Source organism: Falco punctatus, assembly GCF_963210335.1.
Source record: "Falco punctatus genome assembly, chromosome: Z".
Taxonomy (NCBI): Eukaryota; Metazoa; Chordata; class Aves; order Falconiformes; family Falconidae; genus Falco; species Falco punctatus.
In genome coordinates, this window is record NC_137586.1 from 5358308 (window position 1) to 5378673 (window position 20366).

The 20366-nt window shown below is 42.5% G+C and overlaps 1 protein-coding gene across 6 annotated transcripts in view; it reads right to left on the reverse strand.

The window, feature by feature from the left end:
• Positions 1-20366, reverse strand: part of SETBP1 (SET binding protein 1) — a 264044-nt gene that overhangs the window by 194489 nt on the left and 49189 nt on the right. For 4 of the 6 annotated variants that reach the window (XM_080370916.1, XM_080370913.1, XM_080370911.1 and 1 more), the window contains exon 3: positions 18388-18471. The exons of the other annotated variants lie outside the window; for them this stretch is intronic. In XM_080370916.1, the coding sequence (XP_080227042.1) occupies positions 18388-18471 (84 nt within the window). The remainder of the gene's footprint in view (positions 1-18387; positions 18472-20366) is intronic. 6 annotated transcript variants of the gene reach the window in all.

The following is a 20366-nucleotide window of genomic DNA, read 5'->3' on the forward strand; positions in this document are numbered from 1 at the left end:
ACTGCTAAAGTCAAAATATTTGAAGATTGCAGGCCAGGCTCCTTAAAAACACTCAATTAGCTTTAAAATCATACCAGTTAGATCGTATTTATGTGCTTTCTGAATTTCTGGGACTTTATAATTTAAGCCTCATCACTCATTGATGCCACTGCAGATGTTTAAAAGGAAACAAAAACAGGGGAAAAACCAAAGCACCACATACCTCATATCATAACACTCTTAAAAATCACAAGAGTTGGCTATGAAGGTCTCAAAACAAAACTCAGCCCATACAAACCAACCATCCTTCCACTCCCGGATCCAGCTGAGTGCTAAGTGGATAAAGTAGGCAGGAAGTAAAGATTCAAATGTTGATGCTCAAACAAACTGAAATTCGGCAAAGTTAGGAACTTTGGCAAGGCAAGAATGAAAGCTTTTCACTGCTGCATACTGAATCTGCAGAGACTAAATGGAAACTGTGCTCCACTGCCTTTTTTGTTACTGAGTAAAGGACAGTTGATATCAAAGAACAATTTGCTACTATTGCTGGAGATGGAGTGAAGGAGGGAAGTGAGAGAGGAAGAGAAGTGCCTTGTACAATAGGCAACAGCTGAGAATGATGCTTTAGTGGTAAATGGGACTCTTCAGTACAAGATGTGATCTTAAGCTATGCTGTGAGCATCCCTTCCATAACAGTAAATTCAATACTGAGGGAAGAAAAATCTAACGCTCATTAGACAATTTGAGAGCAACTGCATTATTTAAGGGAAGGATCTTAATTCATTACCTCCTAGATGCAAACTTTATTTTCCATAGCTCTACAGCCTGAATTATAGGAATAACTGGAATTTGTTATCATGATCACTGATGGATTTCTCCTGGCACCAGTTTCTGAGATTAAGAAGTTGTACTTTCCCTGTTATCAGATGAGAGAACTCAGAGACAAGCTCCAGGGTGGCCCAGCAAGGCTGGAGATGATCAGAATTCAAACAGGATTTTCAGTGGTCCAGGAAAGACTTGATTTAAGCAAGGGCTGTCTCTTGGGTAAATATTCTTGGGTAGATACGGAAAAGTGAAAATAAGCATGAAGCAAATAACCTCATTATTATCATAGGAGAAATGTAAGGGCCCTTGTTCAACTGAGATGCCACTGCCTCAAAGAAATAGAGGACAAGAGACTTGGAGGAGCTGAAAACTAGAAGGAGTAATTGACTTCTAATGCCCAGTTACTAAGTATGACTTCTCTAACACGCAGGTGGTGTGCACATGGGATCAAAGACAACATCACTACTACAGCTGAAACCCAAATAATGGCAGTATTGACATACTGCTGTTCAGCCAGTGATCATTTCTGGAGTCGTACCCATCCATGGGGCCAGCGACTCACTCTTCTGGCCATCAGTTGTTAAAAAATTGCAAAGAAGAGTATGGAGACTGAACAAAACCCAGTGATTCTCATGTAACTCTACACACACTTTAAAACAAAACAAAACAAATAATAATATTTTTTATATATATATATATATAAATCCAACAAAAAACCCACACCAAGACAAATGGATAATTCACTCCCCCAGAAAACTTATCTACAAACTTGCTTCATCATTACCTGAAAGCCCTGGAAAAGAAGGGAAAACCTAAACACACATCTAGCAGTACTTCACCTGGACTTGAATTGTGCCTATTAACAACAAAATAGATGAAGGCAAAGCCTTCACCTTCATTGATATCCTGAAATTGCAACTCCCTTGCTGCCTTCCCTGTTCATTTGCTTTCTTTCCATGATATTTCTGTCTCTGGGAAGATGGCTGGACTGACCCTGCCTCCTGGGGAAAGCTCATGCTGAGGAGCAGAGGAGGGAGATGGCACCATGGGTAGTGCCCAGCACGTGGGACCACTTCGTCTCAGACCTTCCTGTCACTTGTAAAAGCTGGTGCATAATGCCATAACTGGAAGAGTTTGGACATTTTAAAGACTAAAAGATGAAAAAGCAAGAATCATCTTCCCAAATGATAAAAACCAGCAGGGTTGTAGCGATGCACTGAAAAAAACCCTCCTCTGAAACAAACTTGGTGTGAGTCTGGCATGCAGGATGGGGAAGTTTCAGCTTAAACACCGTGAGCTGCCACAGCCCAAACAACCAAATCAGGGACTTATCATGGGAAGTGACAGCAACCTCAACTGTAAGTGGGGTCATCAGCTCCATCTAAACACTTTCTTTGAAATCTATCTGCAGGGGAATAAAAACAGGATGGCAAATGATTCAAGACTAAATACTCCGACATATCCTGCAATACCCTTTGCACTCTCTTTTTGACTCCAGGAAAAGCCGGGAAGCTGAGTAGCAGCTCCGTTTCCGTTCCTTTTTCACCTCGCCTCAAGAAGAGTGACATTTAACCTTATTATTTATATTACCCTCGCATCTGCAATTAGGGACTGTGCACACACGCGATAGACGGGAAGTACCTGCCCCAAGGAGCCCACAGATGGGCAGAGGCAGGGGAAGTGTTAGACTGGGAGATAAACGATTTTGCTCCACACCATGAGGCAGAGCTGGGTGTATGGGCCAGCGCTCAGCTTGGTGACACTAAACCCCTCCTGACACAGAGCAGCCACGCACGCATCTCTGTACTGCCGGCAGCATCTGCCTATGGTGGCAATCGCCCATCTGGCTTCCCAGCCGAGGGAGGTCAAGCACAGACTGGGTGAGCACATCCCCTGGCCACATTCCTTTCTGATGGGTTGGATGCAATTAGCTGGAGTCATTAGAGCTGCCTTCATGCTTTTATTAGAGCCATCAGCCCTCCCATGAAGACCATGCTGTGGATGATGGGCACGTTTTGCTCCAGGGTCTTACCAAGGCCAACTGGCTCAACGGGGGCTTGGTAAAATCAAGACCAAATCCAACTTGAGCAGTAGTTTTAAGTCTTTTATTTGCATTTTTTTTGCAACTCCATCCTCTTTTTTTATGTCTTCTCCAATATCTCCCTTTGTAGACACCCATATTGTCCTGGCAGGGCCCACAGACTGAAAACCTTTCACCCCTCTGCAGCTAGAAATCAGTGAGATGTTTATTTTCTTCCTCTTTTCTCAGACTTAATGAAAGCTTTTAAACACAAATGGCTGGAGATTCACACCTTGCATCCAGAGTATATCTGAATTCGCTAAAAGCTCTTAGGTTTCCCATCACCCAGTGAACATAAACAAAGCCCACAAACAACCACACCTCCCCTTGGAAACTGAAAAAAACAAAAAGAGCTAAAACCAGCATTGAAGACCTTTGGCTGACAGGTTGAATAACACACACGCACACATACACCTACCTTGCTCGTGAGTCAGTCCCTGCACTGGAATGTGTAATACAAGCACAGCAGCTGCCTATACCACTAATCTAAGGAAAAGGTCAAAGAAAGGTATGTATCCAGCATTTGCTTTGAAATACTCTATAAGGAGAATGTGGTGGGTTTGTTCTTTTCTGTTGCCTTTCCCATACTTCTCCATGGCCCTTGCACATTCATACTACCAAGGGAAGAAAACAGGGCTTCCTCTGATATTAAAGACACTTATATAGTCCTTTAAAATGGGTTGGGGGTTTTGGTGGGTGTTTTTTTGGTGTTGTGTTGTTTGGTTTGGTTTGTTTTTTGTTTTTTTTTTTTTGAGCAATCAAGGAGGAGGGAATGTGTGATTTGTTTTGGACAGGGAGTTGCTTAAATACTAAGCAGTAAAATGTAGTTGCAGCTGCTACTCAGGAATGATAGTGATGATCTTGAATGAGGAAGAGATGAACCTTTTGATGTTTCGAGGTCAAAAGCAACCTAATAATAGAATTGTGTAACATAGAAAAAATGGAAAACTTGAAATGATATTCAAAGAAAAAATCTAGATTAGTGGTGTGCACAGTCATCCCCTCTATGGACACTGCCATGCTCTTTGAGACAGCATTCATCAAAAACCAGCAGTATTCTCTAAAGGACAGAACCCTCTAACAATAATGCTAGAATATGGCTTTTCCCTTGCTTAATTTCTCTATGAAATTGGAAGGAAAATAGCAGTCTTTATAATTCATGTATAGATAGCAAAATGTTTAACATCTCAACCCTGAGAAGAAAAGAGAAAATTCACAGGAATTATTCTGTGAATTTGGCTCAAAAGGATTCTTTCTCCACCCCTATTATTATTATTTTTGGTGGTAGATTATTTTTCTAATAGGATTAACATTACCCTCTTGGCTTCTGTGTAAATGGGTGAGTTCACCTTGCCATAAGCTATTTCAGCTGGAATAGAGAAAAGAGATTTCTCAAATCCTTGAAGTTTATTTAAAAAAAAAAAAAAAAAGTCTCCTGATGGGTTATTCTTCCCATAAATAGAGACATTCATATTGGCATCACTCATGATGGAAACATTCTCAATACAGGCTGTCCCAGATCCAACCAGTTAGACTTCAAGCAAAAGGTCTTGGAAGAACTTAATGGACTACAAAGCTCTTGCCTTGTTATTAAAAAAAAAAAAAAGAAAAGCACACACTTGGGGCTCAGCACTGCCAAAACCTGCTCAGATGTGCTGGCTGGACCTCCTTCCCTCTCCCTTCATCATTTCTGCATGAAAAACCTGTCCCCCTTCTTGTCACTCCTGTCCTATTGTTGAGGGTGATGCCTTTTCATGACCCAGCTCTACCAGAAAAAGGTTTCATTTCAGTGCCGCAAGAAATGTAGAAGAGCCCTTCAGGATGAAAGGTAAGATAAAAAAAGCAACTTATTCCATCAAGCTAAAGAGCAGCTCTTCCAGGGGAGGCAGGCCATTTGCATGCCATTTGGGTTCACCTGGAGAGATGACTCTATTCTCCCATCCCTGCCTCCTGGTCCCTGAGTGAACGCAGGGCTGAAGAGAGTCTACATTACACTCCAAAGGCATTACTGCTCCCCGCGCACTGCTATAGGGCATCAGAATAAACCTGACAGTGCTTTGAAGTTGGTAAACCGATTCCTAGGTAACTGCTTAGAGTTTCTCCCCTCCCTGTGCCCCAAACAGCTTTTCATTTGATGTTCTGGCACAGAGCTAATCTGAGAAAGGATCAGAAACTCGAGGCTATTGACAGTAGTGACAGGAGTGTCTCAGTGTGACAGCTGATTGAGCCCGTCTCCCATTTCACTGACAAACTCAATTGCTCCAGTAAAGTGAGTGAAAGTCAATACAGGCAGCTCCTCCTCGGGCCCTGGGTGCACCCCCCCTCCTCGAGCCCTCCTGGGGACCCCTCACCACTGCCATCTCTTGTAGGACCCCAGCTGAGAGCCCCATCCCTGCATGTGATGGAGAAATGGACTTGCACCCCCCGTGGGCTTCCAGCAGGGCAGCCATGCAGTGTTCAACCTGCTGGTATAAAACTTGGTTTATCTTCCTTCTCCCCATTCACCATTTTTTTTTGTTTGTTTGTTTCTAACAGAGACATCTCCTGGAAAATCAAGTTTCATCCCGAATCCTCAGCCCAGACTTACACTGCAGCAGCCAGGCAACGTTGGAGGTGCAGGAGTACTATGTCTGCATGGTCAGCCCACCCCAAGCCATGTCCATGTGGCAGTGTATGTTTGGGAGAAGAAAAAGAAATACACGTCTGTCTCTGCTGGTTTCCTTTGGTGTAAATAAGCAATAAAAGTCAACTGCAAGGAGCAAAATCTTCTAAAGGTAGGAAAGGGGGGAGCAGAGGCTCAAGCCTGTTGCAGAAGGCAACCTTGTGTTAGTGGTGGGTAACCAGACAATTAAGTCAGTGACTTAACAGGCTTTTTTCCACACTTTAATTGTGAAGCAGAGGTGTCTGTGGCTCAGAGCAAGCAAACCACAAAGCAGACTACGTACCAAGCATGGGGAACCTGAATTTGTGCAGAAAACAGTGCAGGGAGATGAGCTACATGGTGAGGAACATATGCAGGCTACTGTTTGCAAATGGAAATCAAATAGGTTGCTGTTACCAATAATGAAGTGTGAAGCTGGCGTCCTTTCTGTCTCTCAGATTTCAGCACAGTTTATTTTTATAGAGGCAGCTTCCTCGTGCAAAGTGTTGGCAAACAGGCTGCTGGCAGGGAGGTGGGAGGGGGGAGCAGGGAGGATGGGGCTTCTTGATGATGGCACGGTAACTTTTCCCACCTGCCAGGATGGAGCAGTGAGGAGCAGAGATGGAACTCCAGGGGAGAAAAGCAAAATTTCATAGAGAGAAATAGCAGAGCTATTAATGTTGTTGATGAGAGGAGTAAGGGAAGATGCAGGAGCAGAGGAAGGAGAAAGTAAAATGGTGTTGAGCAGGTATCAGGTGCTGAGAGGGCAAGGGTTAAAGGCAAGAAGCTGAAAGATAGAGCCATGCAAACAAAATAACAGGCTCAGTGCCACCTGAAGCCATATGAACGAGTAACTACAGACACCCCGACCTAAATATATTCCCTCATCCCCAAATTCTTAGAGCACATCAAGCTTTGCCTCCACTTACACTACCCATCAAAGAGCTGAGGATACAAAAGCCACACTGTCCTGCCCACCTTAAGAGAAATCAACCTAAACATTACAACACCTCCACCCCAGCGTTACTCTCTGATGCCAGGATCAACACATGGACGGGCTGCCTGCCCCGATCCCACTGCTGCTCCCTGGCAGCTCAACACCTCAGAGCCGAAGCATCCTGCAGGCTTCCCTCCCTCCCGGCTCTGTGCAGACACGTGTGCTCCTAACCAGATGACTTCATCTGGCCCACATTGAGCCTTCCAAGTCAAAATAAATACAGCACATTGGAACTGGCAGTGATTTTCAAAGGTTTAAGTTGGGTCCCTCTCAATTTTCACTCAGCACTTTATACATTTTGTCTGCTACAAAATGGGAGCATTTTATATTCCCAGCTCCGATACATATTTTATGAACCTTCAGAAAAGCTGCCTCCTATGCAGTTCATATTTTGGTTCCAAAGATAACTGTTTAAAGCACATATTAATAGATTGGGCATGGGGAGAACAAAACAAAACAAAAAAAAAAAAAACAAAAAAAAAAAAAAAAGAAGAAGAAGGGGAAAAAAATAAAGGCAGGTGAGAAATACTGGGAGAAGAAAAATAGCAGCAATGTTTGGAATGGCTCTGCAGCCAAGAGAGCAAACCTGGTCTTTTTAATAGGACCACCCAAGTGAGCTCTTACTCACGTGTGCTATGTTCACTGCCATGTAATTCAAAGTCCAGAGGGGAGTTAGAAAAAGTAATAGTGGGGTTTAATAAGGGATTAGCAGATGACTGAAAGTACTGGGTTCCCACCAAAGTTCATTCCCAAAGTTGCCAGCAGAATATCACGTGGCCTCAAGTCCGGTTCAATAAACATGAGAGCAGGGAGATGGTGCTGCTGGAACAAACTGTCACTGCCTGGACTTGCCAGGAACCAACCCTTGTTCATCAGCTTTTCCTGAATATACCATTGTGGGATTTTTCTGCAAGTAACACCACCTCCTCCAAATCCATAACTAACTTCCAAACAAAACAAACAAACAAAAAAAAGAAACCCAACCAACCCAAAAATTTCTTCTGAAGGCCACTTAACAGGACAGCATTTGAGCCTGTGGTGTTTTCTCTAAAAAGCAGCCTATACAGGAAGACTTCCTTATTTAAAACGCATTAGCTAATTCAACACCAATCCTTTACGTGCTATGAGTAGTTCAGTTGGGTTGGCTGAGTCAAGCTTAAGGTTCATTTCCAGGTCATAATTAAAAATATTTCAGGTGTGGAAACCGTAGTTATGATGCTGTAAGTGTCAAGATCAGACAATCCAAGAAGTAATAAAGGAAAAAGAAGTTTAGAAAACCACTTAAAATAAAAATGGATGGAGACACAACATCACCCAAGGGTGGCAAAGCTCGGTTCTTAGATTACAGCCCCTATTGCTTTCTCCAGTCTAGCTGAAACACCCCCATCAGTAAAAGCCTATTGTTAGATTTAGTGACGGCATCTCCAACGATAGGGCAATAGCCATGTGCAGGATTGGCTGTATCAGTATCTTTTCTCTCTGAGATTACACTGTTTGTAGCATAGCCTCTAGGAAAGAGGATGATTGATGTATAACAGCAGAAGAGGGAGGACCAGGACAAACAGGAGAGGGAGAAGACAGCAAAATCTGGTGCCCAACATGAAACATTTAAGCCCTAAACTTCTGTGGGGATATGATCCTACCCTGCAGTGTTGTTGGGGTTCTTTTTGCCACAGAATTATAAAGAAGGACTTTTTCCTGGTGTCACTGCAGGCCACAGAGGATAAATCCAAATGACAGGGCTTAAGTTATGAATATGGGGAATTAGAGGTGAGAAGTAAAGCAGCTTATAATGACTCTCCCATTTGCTCTTTGGAATACAAGCTTTGGTATTGATTTTGAAATGCCCCTAGCATTTCTAGCAGCTTCATCCTAGCAGCTTCTCAAAAATGAAGCTTGAGAGTTTCTTTGCCTTGCAGCCTCTTCAGTATGATTTTATAATGATAAAAAGTGAATATAAAAGCTTCTGCAGGCTGTTATTCATCAGGAATCACTCCCCTGTTTTCTAAGTACAACCACTGACCTCTAGGGAGGATGTTCAGAGAGATATTTCAATTGGTTTCCTTATGAAAATAGCTGTGGTTCAACTCAGAGCCTCTGTTCCCAACACAGGCAGTGGGGGGAGGTATGGATGCCTCAACAACACGTCTGTCAGTCACCTAAAGTCAACCCATAGGAGTGCCCTGCAAAACACCTGCAACAGCTGCAACATTGCAGCCCTGGGGAATGTGGGATTCACGGAAAATGCTACCATCTCCCTGTCACCCTGCTTGCATGGATACCCAGGCAGTCTCAGGACGTTTACCGAAGTCCTGGCCCCTAACACCAATAGACAGCAGAGATATCCATATCCAAATGGAAACTATTGTCCCACCTCATCATCACAGGTTTTCCCATGTCTACAATGTGACAAGGTAAAAGACCCAGCAGCCCAGGGGTCTATTGAGAAGGACACAGGGCTGGGAAAGTTAATTTTATCATCTTTTCTGACCCCAGCTTTGGAGTAAAGTAATCACATCTCCCACTCAGTTGTAAAACATTTTGAGCTCTTTTTAAATGGCTTAACATCAAAACAGTCATGATGGGCATCTTTGGTGGGACAAAACACAGGGCCTCACTTCTCAGAGCTTTTCCCTGTTTGCTCCGTCCCGGTGTTGTGCAGGTAGAGTCTGACCTGTTCCAACAATGGAGTGAAATAACTACTCTGCCAAATGATTCACATCCTGGAAGAGATAAGACTAAGAAGGAAAATGGTGAAATAACTTGGTTAAGTTTGTATAACAGATCAGTGTTGGAGAATGAGGGTCAATTTCCCAGCCACCTACACCAATACTCAGTTGCGAGACTGATCCTGCCACCCTCCAAAAAGGAATTTCTCTACCTAAGGAAGAACAATACGGTTTCCTGTGGCTTTTCATTTTCCTCCCTGTTTTTTTTCTCAACAAAAGAAAATCCATTAATATTCAATCATTCCTGCATGTAAGATGCAGTCGCTAAAATGGTTTTGCACTTAACAGCCTCTAGTTGCAGACTAAATTGATGACACTTAAAATGTGCCCATGAGCCATAGCAGAATGATCCCATTACACCAGTGCCTTAGTAATATTGTGTTAGTTAAGGTTATGTTGTCTGGGTTTGAGGGTTTATAACCCAGCTGTGAATATATTCTTCAGGCTGGAACCAGTTGCAGGGGGATTTAGTCCTGCAGTGAATCATATGGCTTTTCTCTTTCATTTTTCTCCTACTTCAGATCAGATTTTTGTCTGGTTCTTTTTAAGATATGACATGAAAAAAAGAATAAAACTTCCCCCTGTCAGGATGCTAGTAGGAGCTGTGCTATATTTCACGTTGGTGTTAACCTACCTCAGGCAAGGCCTACACCACGCTAATATCCAAGTACTCCCCAGTCTTTAACATGAAGGATATCCATGCTGCTTTCACTGCTTTATAAAGTGAGCTGAGGTCCTGATGGAATTAAATCACATGTCTGGTTCTGTCAGAAACCTGTGGCAGACCAAGGGACTGAACCAGCATCTCTGAAGGGTAAGCTGACTCTGTAGACACTGAACCACTTCTTCCACCTCTATAAAGACTTTCCAACTATGGCTTGAATTATTTCTCCTGTGCACAAGGGATGATTTCTTTTCTTCTCCACTTTGGTTACAGTTCTATTTGACAGAGCTTTCTGAGTGGTTTCCATGAGATAATTTTTTTAAAGACTGAGTTTGACCAATATAAGGAAACTTTAAACCCAAGGTACACACATATCTTAGGCTGCTACCGTCTCTCACCAGAGCAGACTTGTATGCATGAATAAGAAGCTTTCAAAGTGTAATATAACAAAGAGTAAAAGGATATAAAGAACAAAAGGCTGTTTAGACAGGGCATCAGCATGGTCAATCCAACAGCAAAACAGGCTCCCTGGAGAAAATCCAGAAAAGTCATCACCTGAGCTGCTGCAAAACTCAGCTGAATACATTTCCCATGAATAACCAGTGTCATGACGGAATGTCTGCTGAATGCAGAACAGCCATATTGGGTACAATTCCAGGCAGATGACCTGCTGGGATCTGGGACCAGATTTTCATCTTGCCTTGACATTGATTCTGGTACAATGTGAGGAAAAGGAGGGTGCAAACTGCCATAGTTCTGCTTGGATAGCGTTTTGCACCCATGTCGAGGTAGGCGTGAAGTGCTCCACAAAGTTGCAAGTGCAACACTCCAACCACCGAGCCGGTCCTTCACTCCATCTGTCACCCTCCACCAAGCCTTTGCACTTTCCTTGCACCTCACAGCTCTCAGCAGCTCTGAGCAGGCCATTCAGTTTGCATGAACCTCGGCGTAGATGGGATCTGGCTTCACGTGGCATCTTGTCATCTAAAAGGTGACTGACTGATACTGACCCTGCCATGGTGTCTTCACACGGTGGCATCTGCTAAGGGAAAATGGGAACAAGGCAGAGTGGGAAAGGCAGCAAATGCAGCCAGAATGCCAGAGAGCAATGGGGAATCAGCTTGCCCTGCCTGGGTCTCCTCGCAGTAGGTGAGCTGCTACCACAGAGGGCCATGGGACTACCTGGAGCAGCACACCTTCTCTCTTCTGACTCTTTCCTTCTCCACCCATGTAGAGAGATCAGTGAAAACAACAAAATAGTTATTAATGTTCCCTGGGATTGCAGAGCCTGAAATGACATGAGACAGCATTTTCTTCAGCTGCTTTAGTCCTCTTTTAGCATGCTGCTGTGTGTTTGCCTTTGAGGAGTATAAATGACCCTTTCAAATTTGAGATTTGAGGCTGACAATGACAATTGATAACACTTATTTTTTTCATGTGTAAAGCACTTTTCATTCAGAGGGCTCTCAAATTGCTTTTCAAAACCGTACGGCTTCCGCTCCTCCACCACTTAAATGAACCTACCTCCAAGACGGAACGAAAAACCCATCAATGCAAGGTGATGGTACGCAGCAGTTTAGGGTGGGAAGTGAAGAATAATGTGTCCCACTGAACATGCAGGGTCGAGTCAAGTTAGCAGAGTACATATCCTGAATGAGAGCCTGGACAAAACATCATCACCAGGACTCACACGTTCTGACTCTGGAGGGAAAGTGCCATGGGATCATCACTCACAAGAAAAGGTCAGAGCCCTAAGTTTTACATCTTGAAGAGGGACAGGTCACTGTGTTAAACCATGCATTCAGAACTGCCTCAAAAGAAAGAAAGAAAGAAAAAAAAAAAAAAAGCAATTTGCTGACTACCATTTCTGAAGCCCTTCCTGCAAAAAAGGGCACTATGGGTTTTTTTTGGCAGCACACCCCCCCACCCCCCCACCCCTGTAGAAAGGAAAAGCTCTATTGAACTTCAGTCTACACTGTGCTACACTTGACAGGAAGCCCAACCCATTTTGAAATTAATATGAACTGTAAGAGGAGACCACAAAGTGGGAAACTCTTGAAATGAGTACAAGACTATTCATAAAATGAGTGAGAAAAGGAAATAGGTGATTATAAAAGGTCATTAGAAATGTCAGCTTACCAATGGCATTGTATGAAGGGAGGTGGAACCCCCTGCAACACAAACCTATTACAGCTGAACTTGCAAAGGACATCCATAACCTCAATCTCTTTTGTTCGGAGGCTTATATTCAGGAAGTTTCTTTCATAACAACATCGCTCCAAAACGTACATAAATCCGAAGAATGGAGACTTATCCACTCACCTTCTGTTTCACAACTGCTTCAATTCCACACAACAGATTAATGAAACTAAAAAACTTTCCCAGTCACCAGGAGCACAGATGTTTAGCACTATATTCAGCAATTACCAAAGCACAACTGCTGTATGAAATTGGGAGGTCCAGAGGAAAGGCAGCCGGTGAGTCTCTCATTCAAATATCTCTTCCCAAAACAGATTTAATTGAGAGGAAAAGTACTGCATTTTGATTCAACAAGTGGAATTGTTTTCTGCCTACACCACCACAAGGAGCAAGAAAATTGTGGTGCGTGAATGGAAAAGCAACGGTGGTCCACCTTGTTGGGACCAACACTCATGTCATAGGTGGGGAAACACTCTGATCTGGCAGCAGGAACAAGATGCAGAAATATTGTATAAGTGGGCATTTTGGAATGTAAAGCACTAATTGGTGGGGTGAGCATAATGATAGAGCTACACAGCTTGCTTTTAATAGGTACCAGCACCAAAAGGGATGTGTTTATCAGTGGGGTTATATGTAACAGTTCACTGAGATCTCAGAGGACTGGATGATCTACGAGAGTTTCCTACAGTCCCATGTTCTTTGTGTGATCACCTAGCCTGCTTTTTTCAATCAACAGAATACTTTTAAAGGTAGTTTACTGCCCAGAAACCGCAAACATGTAACATCCTCTCTCTTTGTATCGTACTTCTTGTTCCCGCTTTTTATAACCTGTGCAGAATCCAGTGGTTTTTCGAGCCCAGATCCAAACTCTACCACAAAGTCAGAGCGGGAGATGGTGGATAACCTACCTTCACTCCCCCAATTCTTTCCTCCTTCTTTCTTCCACCCATGTATTCCCAAGTTAGCTAGTGCTTTCATTTATTTTTATTACTTCATTTCTTTTAGCAGAGAGAAACATTAACTGTGGGGGTGCGATCCAGACTTGCTCAGATGGAGTGTGGGAGCCTTTGCACTCCCTCATTTCATGCTTCAGTACATTTCTTGCTGACAAGTGGAAGAATGCAAGGGAGAGCCAGCAAAGCTAAGGCAGATTCTCTGAAACCTGGTCTCAGCCCTCTGCTGCACCCTCAACAGATATTGTAGTGCCAGCTGCCAAGGGAACTTAGCTCCAACACAGTTCAGGCCAGGCCAGTTAGCTATTTAAAGAGGTGGGTTTATTTATATACTTTTTACCCTCCTCCACTCCCCTCCAAACTCCCCCCCAGGTTTTTAAGATGGGAAATTACCGGTAGCCCTGAGCACGTAAAATCTGACAGCGGTTTACCAGATAATTTGTATTGGCCCCTTTGTCTTTGCTGGTACTTCTATTCTTCAATAAATTCTTTCAACCATTAAATGATGTTACTCTCACAACAACTTTGGCAAAGATCAAAAAAGTGTGGCAGGTTTGCTCCAAGCTTCTACTGCTGCCCTCCAGGTATCGAAGAGCTAAATGGAGACAAAAGAAGTGTTTCTTTCCTTTGCTCTCTTCTGAAAGGTTTTGTCTTGGGTTTCCAAACAGTCAATGAAAATATTTTTAAAAGTAATTAAGGTGGATTTTGGGGAGCGGGGTTTCAATCTAGTACTTAAGTCATCATGCTTGTGCTGAAATAATGATGACATCTATTGATAGCACTGCCTCACCTACTCAAAAAGAACCTGTACTGCTAGGAAAACCAGAATAATTATGAATTAAACTGTTATCTGCTCTCTGCAGATCTCTGGTGACACAAGTGGTAAGGAGATATATACATACATAAATATATATATATATATAAGCCTGCAGTCCCCAGTGCAGTGACCGGAAGAGAGAAGCTGGACTCCTCATGACTTTGTGCACGATGAACAGCACTTCAAGCCTCACCTCAACAGTACAATATTTCTTCAAGGAAACTAGAAATCCGCAAAACAAGTGGTTGGTTTGGGGTCTACTTGGCACAAGTGGAGTCCCAGAGAGGTAAGCTCATCTACAGATTTATCAGCTGTTGAAACCTGCTACAACCACTAGACCTTAAGATCTTTTCCTTGCAAGGACTGCACATACATTTTGTTATACTAGGATCTACCTGATTTTTTTAAAAAAATAAGCAAGCAGACAAATAAAAAAACATCAGAGAGATTATTTCATCCCCAACATTGAATTCAGCCTTTGGAAAGAGGCAAACTCTCGGGAGGCTTCAGGGGAAAGGAGGACACTCAGATGAGGCTGAAGAAGCCCACAGGGGAAGCTGCCTATTTCAGTTCTGGAACGTGGACCATGTGTGTCTATTTTTAATTTTGAACTGAGTTCTTCTGCCTCCTGCCAGAAGTCCTGAGCCCTGTGCCGGTGCAACGAGAGAAGTGGCCCAGCCATCCCTTAATAGCTATTACTTCTTAATAAAGAGCAGTACTTAGGCAAGGGATGAGGTTACTGTCAGAGGGGTCATGATTAATAATGATTAATCTGATCCTTGCCAACATGAACTGGATCCACCATTCACTAAATAATTACTCTGCAGCATGGATACCATTTCCAGAGGAGGCATACATTTGTCGTATTAAAACCAAAACAAAATACATGGAATGACAGGAGGATCTGACTTCTTGGTAACACTTAAGCTCACACGAGCCACCAGAAAAGTTAAGCAAAGAGAAGCAAAAAAATATCAAAGGAGAAGAGCCATTAAATTTTGATGAGCTGCCTACCTTTTGGGAGAAATGATGGAAAACAAATAAAACTAAACCCTGAGAAGGCAGAACTGTGTGTGCTGAGAATATGGAGTGCTCCGCTGCTTCTGGTTCTCAACCTTATGCGTGCTTCTAATATGCACATTATTTGTCCACCCACACATTTTTCCCATTCTTTAATGACATTTTGCTTTCCTCAGAAAGTACACACATTAAATCATTGCCCAGAAATCATCTTTCCTGCTTTGTTAATATACTACTTAACACAAGGAAATCCTAGTCCGGGATTGCCATTCTTATGCAAGAATGCACCTCAAACAGTAAGCAATGGTATAATAATTTATGGGGAGGCATAAATTACTGGGACACTAATAACCACTCTGAAGAGCATATATGGACCTTACAATTACAGTAGGATGTTTGTGGTGCAGAGACCTGCTTCTGGGCCTTGGAGCATGGATGAATTTCACTCCCAGAAAGCACACAAACAACTGCTGATGGTGCCAATGGCAGCCAAAGACATGAGGGGGGTTGCAGCCAAGACGTGGCTTTATTTTGGGACTCCTCTCAGTCATTCTGTTTCAGCAACCCAAAGCTTCAAGACCGTCCATGTAGGACAGGATTCAGTGCATTCAACTGTATTCGCTTTAAGGTTTTCAAAGCTTTTGTGGGATTTTTCTTGCCCTACTTAGCCTTCCAACTCATCTTGTAGAGTTTGATTAGGACTGGGAGCCCACACACAGAGACCACCAGTCCCTCTCCTTCTCAGGTGCAAATCTTTGTGACCATTGTGAAATCCCAGCCCCATGTGAGCCTGTTTGGACTTCTGCCCTCAAGAGCAACAGGACTAGGATTTACACACTGGTGACTCGCACCATGGAAAATACCAGGCAAATAGGTGCCTTTGGATGCCAGACTCAGGGAAGCAGCTCTCAGGTCAAGGAGGTTAAGATGCCTTCTCTTCTAGAGGTATGCTGGAGAAACGTCAGTAAATTAAATCCTCAGCAATGGTGTCATGGCTTGGTTCAGCTGGGGATTTTCACTGGTGGGGCAGTGTGTCTAGGACTTTTTGCAAGTTTCCAAAATGACTTCAAAGAATGAAAAAAACAATAAAATCTTTGCAAAGCATCACCTTACACAAAAATTCAGCCACAAAGTAGGTGGTTAGTCCCAAACCTTTCAAATAGTTACTGGTGTAAAATCCACATACCTATTTATGTGTACATTCATGAAAGCTGCATTTTCACGCAACTTTATAGAGGCATCACAGGAAAACACAAAGCAAGACAAAAAAAAAAAAAAAAAAAAAAAAAAAAAAGAAAAAAAATCCTTACAATTAACAACAATAATGAAGGTAAATCTTTAAAATCTTAGACAGGTCGCAGGAGGAGGGGGTAAAGCTCTGCAAACAAAACTAAATCCAGTGCAGTGTTTTTCCCCTTCACAAAGTGAAACAAGCTGTTCCTAAAATAATGCTTCCTTAGTTTTCTGGCAATTAGTGTCCTGAAGGATTAGCCTACAATCATCGGCAAGTGTTTGCCTTTCCCAGCCAATGTCACCACAGAAGTCTGTGTTTATCTACAAGGCCCAGGGGATAATTTATAAACTGAAGAGGGGTCCTGCATTCACAGGCAAATGTTCCACATTGCTACCCACCCTTCTGTACTAGTTTTCTCCCCATCCACCTCCTGTCCCCTGAAATATAGACAGGATACTGCCAGGGGCAAGATGTATGAGCTTTACAGCTTCTGGAGCAAGCACTTGCCCAGCAGTTTATGCCAATACAGTAAAAAAGAACACCTGAGATGGTCAACACATCACCAGACCTCAAAAATTAGATTTCAGAAGGTAACTGAATGCAAGGAATAATTTATCACCATCCCAGAAAACATAAAAGGGAGTGGGATTTTTTTTCCATCCAAACCCTGTTGCCTACTTTATAATTAAACTATTGCCATCAACAAGTTTTAGGTTTGTTAAAGTCTTTCACAAAACCTCTCTGCAATCAAGATGTTCCCATTCCATTTTTAATCTCTGCTATGAGTGGTTTGATGCTGCTGTAGTCCTGTTGTAAATCAAAGTGATTCAACCAGAGTACATCAAAATACAAAAGACTAAACTTGTTAAAAATGTTTCATGTCTAAATTCATTTTCTCCTGAAGTGTTAGAACCTCAACATTAGAAAATTAAGCTTGTATTGGAGAGAATGGGAAGGTATTCTTTAAAGAAAACTACTAAGAGTCCTTGTCTTGATGGTGAACTGATAGTATGGTTCATGATAATGAATTTGTTATTTTGCAAATACTAAATAAAGAAGAAAAAAAAATCACCTCTAAAATGAATGAAAGACTCAATCCTATAAAGCATTTATAAGTGTGGCCAATGTTTCTCACAACAGAGCTCACTGAGGGATAAATAGATGTGTTGTCAGATATTCCCAAACATTAACAAAGCAAGGCTCAGAGACATTGTTATTAGTTAGGATTGATGAACGTGCATGTTGAAAATGAAAACATTTTTCTTCCTGAGCATTCATCTCTCTTCCCGTCAGTAAATTATTGGGAATTCCTGGAGCTTTGAGGACACTGAATTTGCTTCAGGTCTGTACCTGGCCATCGGTTGGTCACAAGGTACATTAGAGAGGCAAGTTATTTGATATTTGAGATCAGCTCGTTCACTATACCACATTTAATATTGGATGACCCCATATTTACAAAATGTTTCTGCTCAAATCAAATTTTGTTTCATCTTTGGAAAGAATGGTATCTGGATTCAAACTTCTGTTAAGCTACAAAGCCTGAAAGCCATATTAACTGAAAATTTTGACAGGAACAAACTTGTCTGGTCTAATAAGTACAAAATGGTAGAAGGAAGGAAGAGACCACCAGCTGGCTGTTGTTCAGAGTGCAGCCCACCTCGCCTGCAATTACTGAACCCTACAAGCGATCCCACTGATGTCAATTTGACCAATTTTAGAATAAGGGGGCCATTCATTCCAAGTAATGAATATTGAAACCCAGCCATCAGTTTGTGAACAAGTTTTTACATGTCTATCATGAGGAACCTCAATAAAGAGTGTACTTGTGATGGTGTCACTTCAGAACAAAAACATGCAACGAATGGCACATTTCTCTGTAACTATCACCCATCCAGGCAGCTACAGTACAAGACCAAAGGTTGCATACATTTAGCCAGCAAGGAAGTGCAATATTCTTTAAGAAAGACATTGCCTGGAGTGGATTTTTATAAAGAAACAGAATTCATGAATAAATAAACCAGATGGGAGTAATTCAGGCTACGGCATTAACAGCTCCTAGTGCAGTGAATCCCTGATCTTGTTTGATTTTTTTCTAGAAATAACAAATATAAAAACATTAATGTTGTAACATTGTCAGCCAGGCCAAGGACTCTGTGTCCAGGAACCCTGATATGCAACAGCACAGTTCAAATCAACCAGACGTTAATACATTATTTTATTTCCACCAGTTAAGGTAGATATTGACTGACCTGATCTGAGTCTTTCACTTGAGCATTTTTCCCTTTTCTGCAACCACAACTCATAAGCAGTTTTGCATCTCCAATGACTTTTCCCTATAAAAGATAAGACAAGAAAAACATCAGTACAATCTGAACCACTGAAGACCAAGAGGCTTGCATTTATGACCAGAAGCAGGGGAAGAAAAGACATTAGAGAAGCCTGTGGACTCATCCTGCATTGCTGGGAGATACCCTTCCACAGAGGTGTAGCTCCCAGGCTGCCAAGGAGAATTCCCCAATGGCTGATAACACTGCATGAGGGATGTCACACAGACAGGGACAGAAGGAAAGCAAGTGTGTGGAAAAATACAGTAGGAATACGGGCAAGCCAAGCTGAAAAGCAACAGGTTATTTTATCCCAATGTTTTCATACATGTACATGAACAGAAACAAGTCTATCTTGCTCAGAGAGTACTATTACCAACCTGGAACAACTTGAGGCAAACCTCACACACCAGTATTTCTATTCACCCTTACCAAGTTAGTGCTTACTTGCTTCTAGTGTAGCTAGATTTGGTGAAATAAAGTCTACAGGTGTGACTTGCTCTCATTAGGACAACTGGTCTATATAACACCTGGCAAGCCCTTCCCAGGAATTCAACAGCTCACCCTCGCCACCCAACACTGCTGGCACAGACCCTGCAATGTTCATAACAAGCTGGGGCCAATGGAGATTTACAAAGAAACAGGGTCACCTCACCCTCCTTTTGTCCTCAACCAACAGTCTGGGAAATAAACAAAGTGCAAACAGCTTCTTTTCATCGACAACCCACCAGACTGACCGAGCATGATCCCAGCAGCAAAGTCTCTCACATTAAAGTAGTTCTTTTCTGGGGATTACTTGAATCACTTTGGTTCTTCACCAAAGTGTTTTTGGAGTTTATCAGACCTAGACATCTTGATAAATCACCATGGCAGAACAGGGCTGGGATTCCAGGTTTGGTCAAAATGCTCCTTGAGCTGAAACAGTAACACAGCCTGAGTCCCCCAAAACCCATCGCAATTACTTGCTTTCCCATGGACGCACCCACAAAGACATTGCCTTTTTTCAGATTTTGTGGTCCACAGCTGAAAAATAAACACTCTCAGCATTTGCTGGGTGACAGAGCACGAGTCTGCTCACATGCAGCTTTGAAGAGTTACAAGATTTCAGCTGGATGAATTTATACAGAAAAGGAAACCTCAACATTAAAGTAGTTAATGAGTTTAGCCAAGTGGAAGTGCTCTGCCCTAAATGATGAGGAAGGGAAAGGGCACAATTAAAAGGAATTCCAGCCATCGTTCGATGTGGGCGCAGCAGAGAAATGATCCTTGGTGGCAGAAATTACAAACAGACAGATGAACTTCTGGTCACCTCGGGAGAGGCTGCCAGGTGTGGTGACATCTTTTACTTGGTGACCCCAGCATCTCACAAGTACCAGCAAGGTCAGATACTGAGCAGAAATTATCTTTTCTCCTCTTTCCAAAAGAGACGTGGGAAAAAAAAGACACTAAAAGGCAGTACCTGTACCTGATACCTAACCAAAACACCCAAGGCTGGGGCTGCTGATTGCAACCTGTCAAACTTTGAGGTTTTCAGAGAACTACTTCCACCTGGCATCCTCTACCTGTGACTCCCATTTATCAAAGGAATTTCCTCTTGCCCCATTACTACAGTCCTTCACCAACTGACCTGTAATCTCTTGAATTCTAAAACCTTTCCCCAGAAAGAAGTGATTACATTAAAATTTAAAGCAATTGTATTAAATAATTACAGTAGAGATAAGAAACTGAGGCACAGAGAGGGAGTTGTCTGTCTAACCAGAGGAGACTTTCTAGACACCCCACAGTACATGAGAAAGACATACAAAAGGACCTAACGGGAGACCCACGCATTTCCTAACAGGCAGCTGATGGACAACAAGAATATATTATGGTGCCTAAAGCAGCAACATACTGTGTTTAGGAAA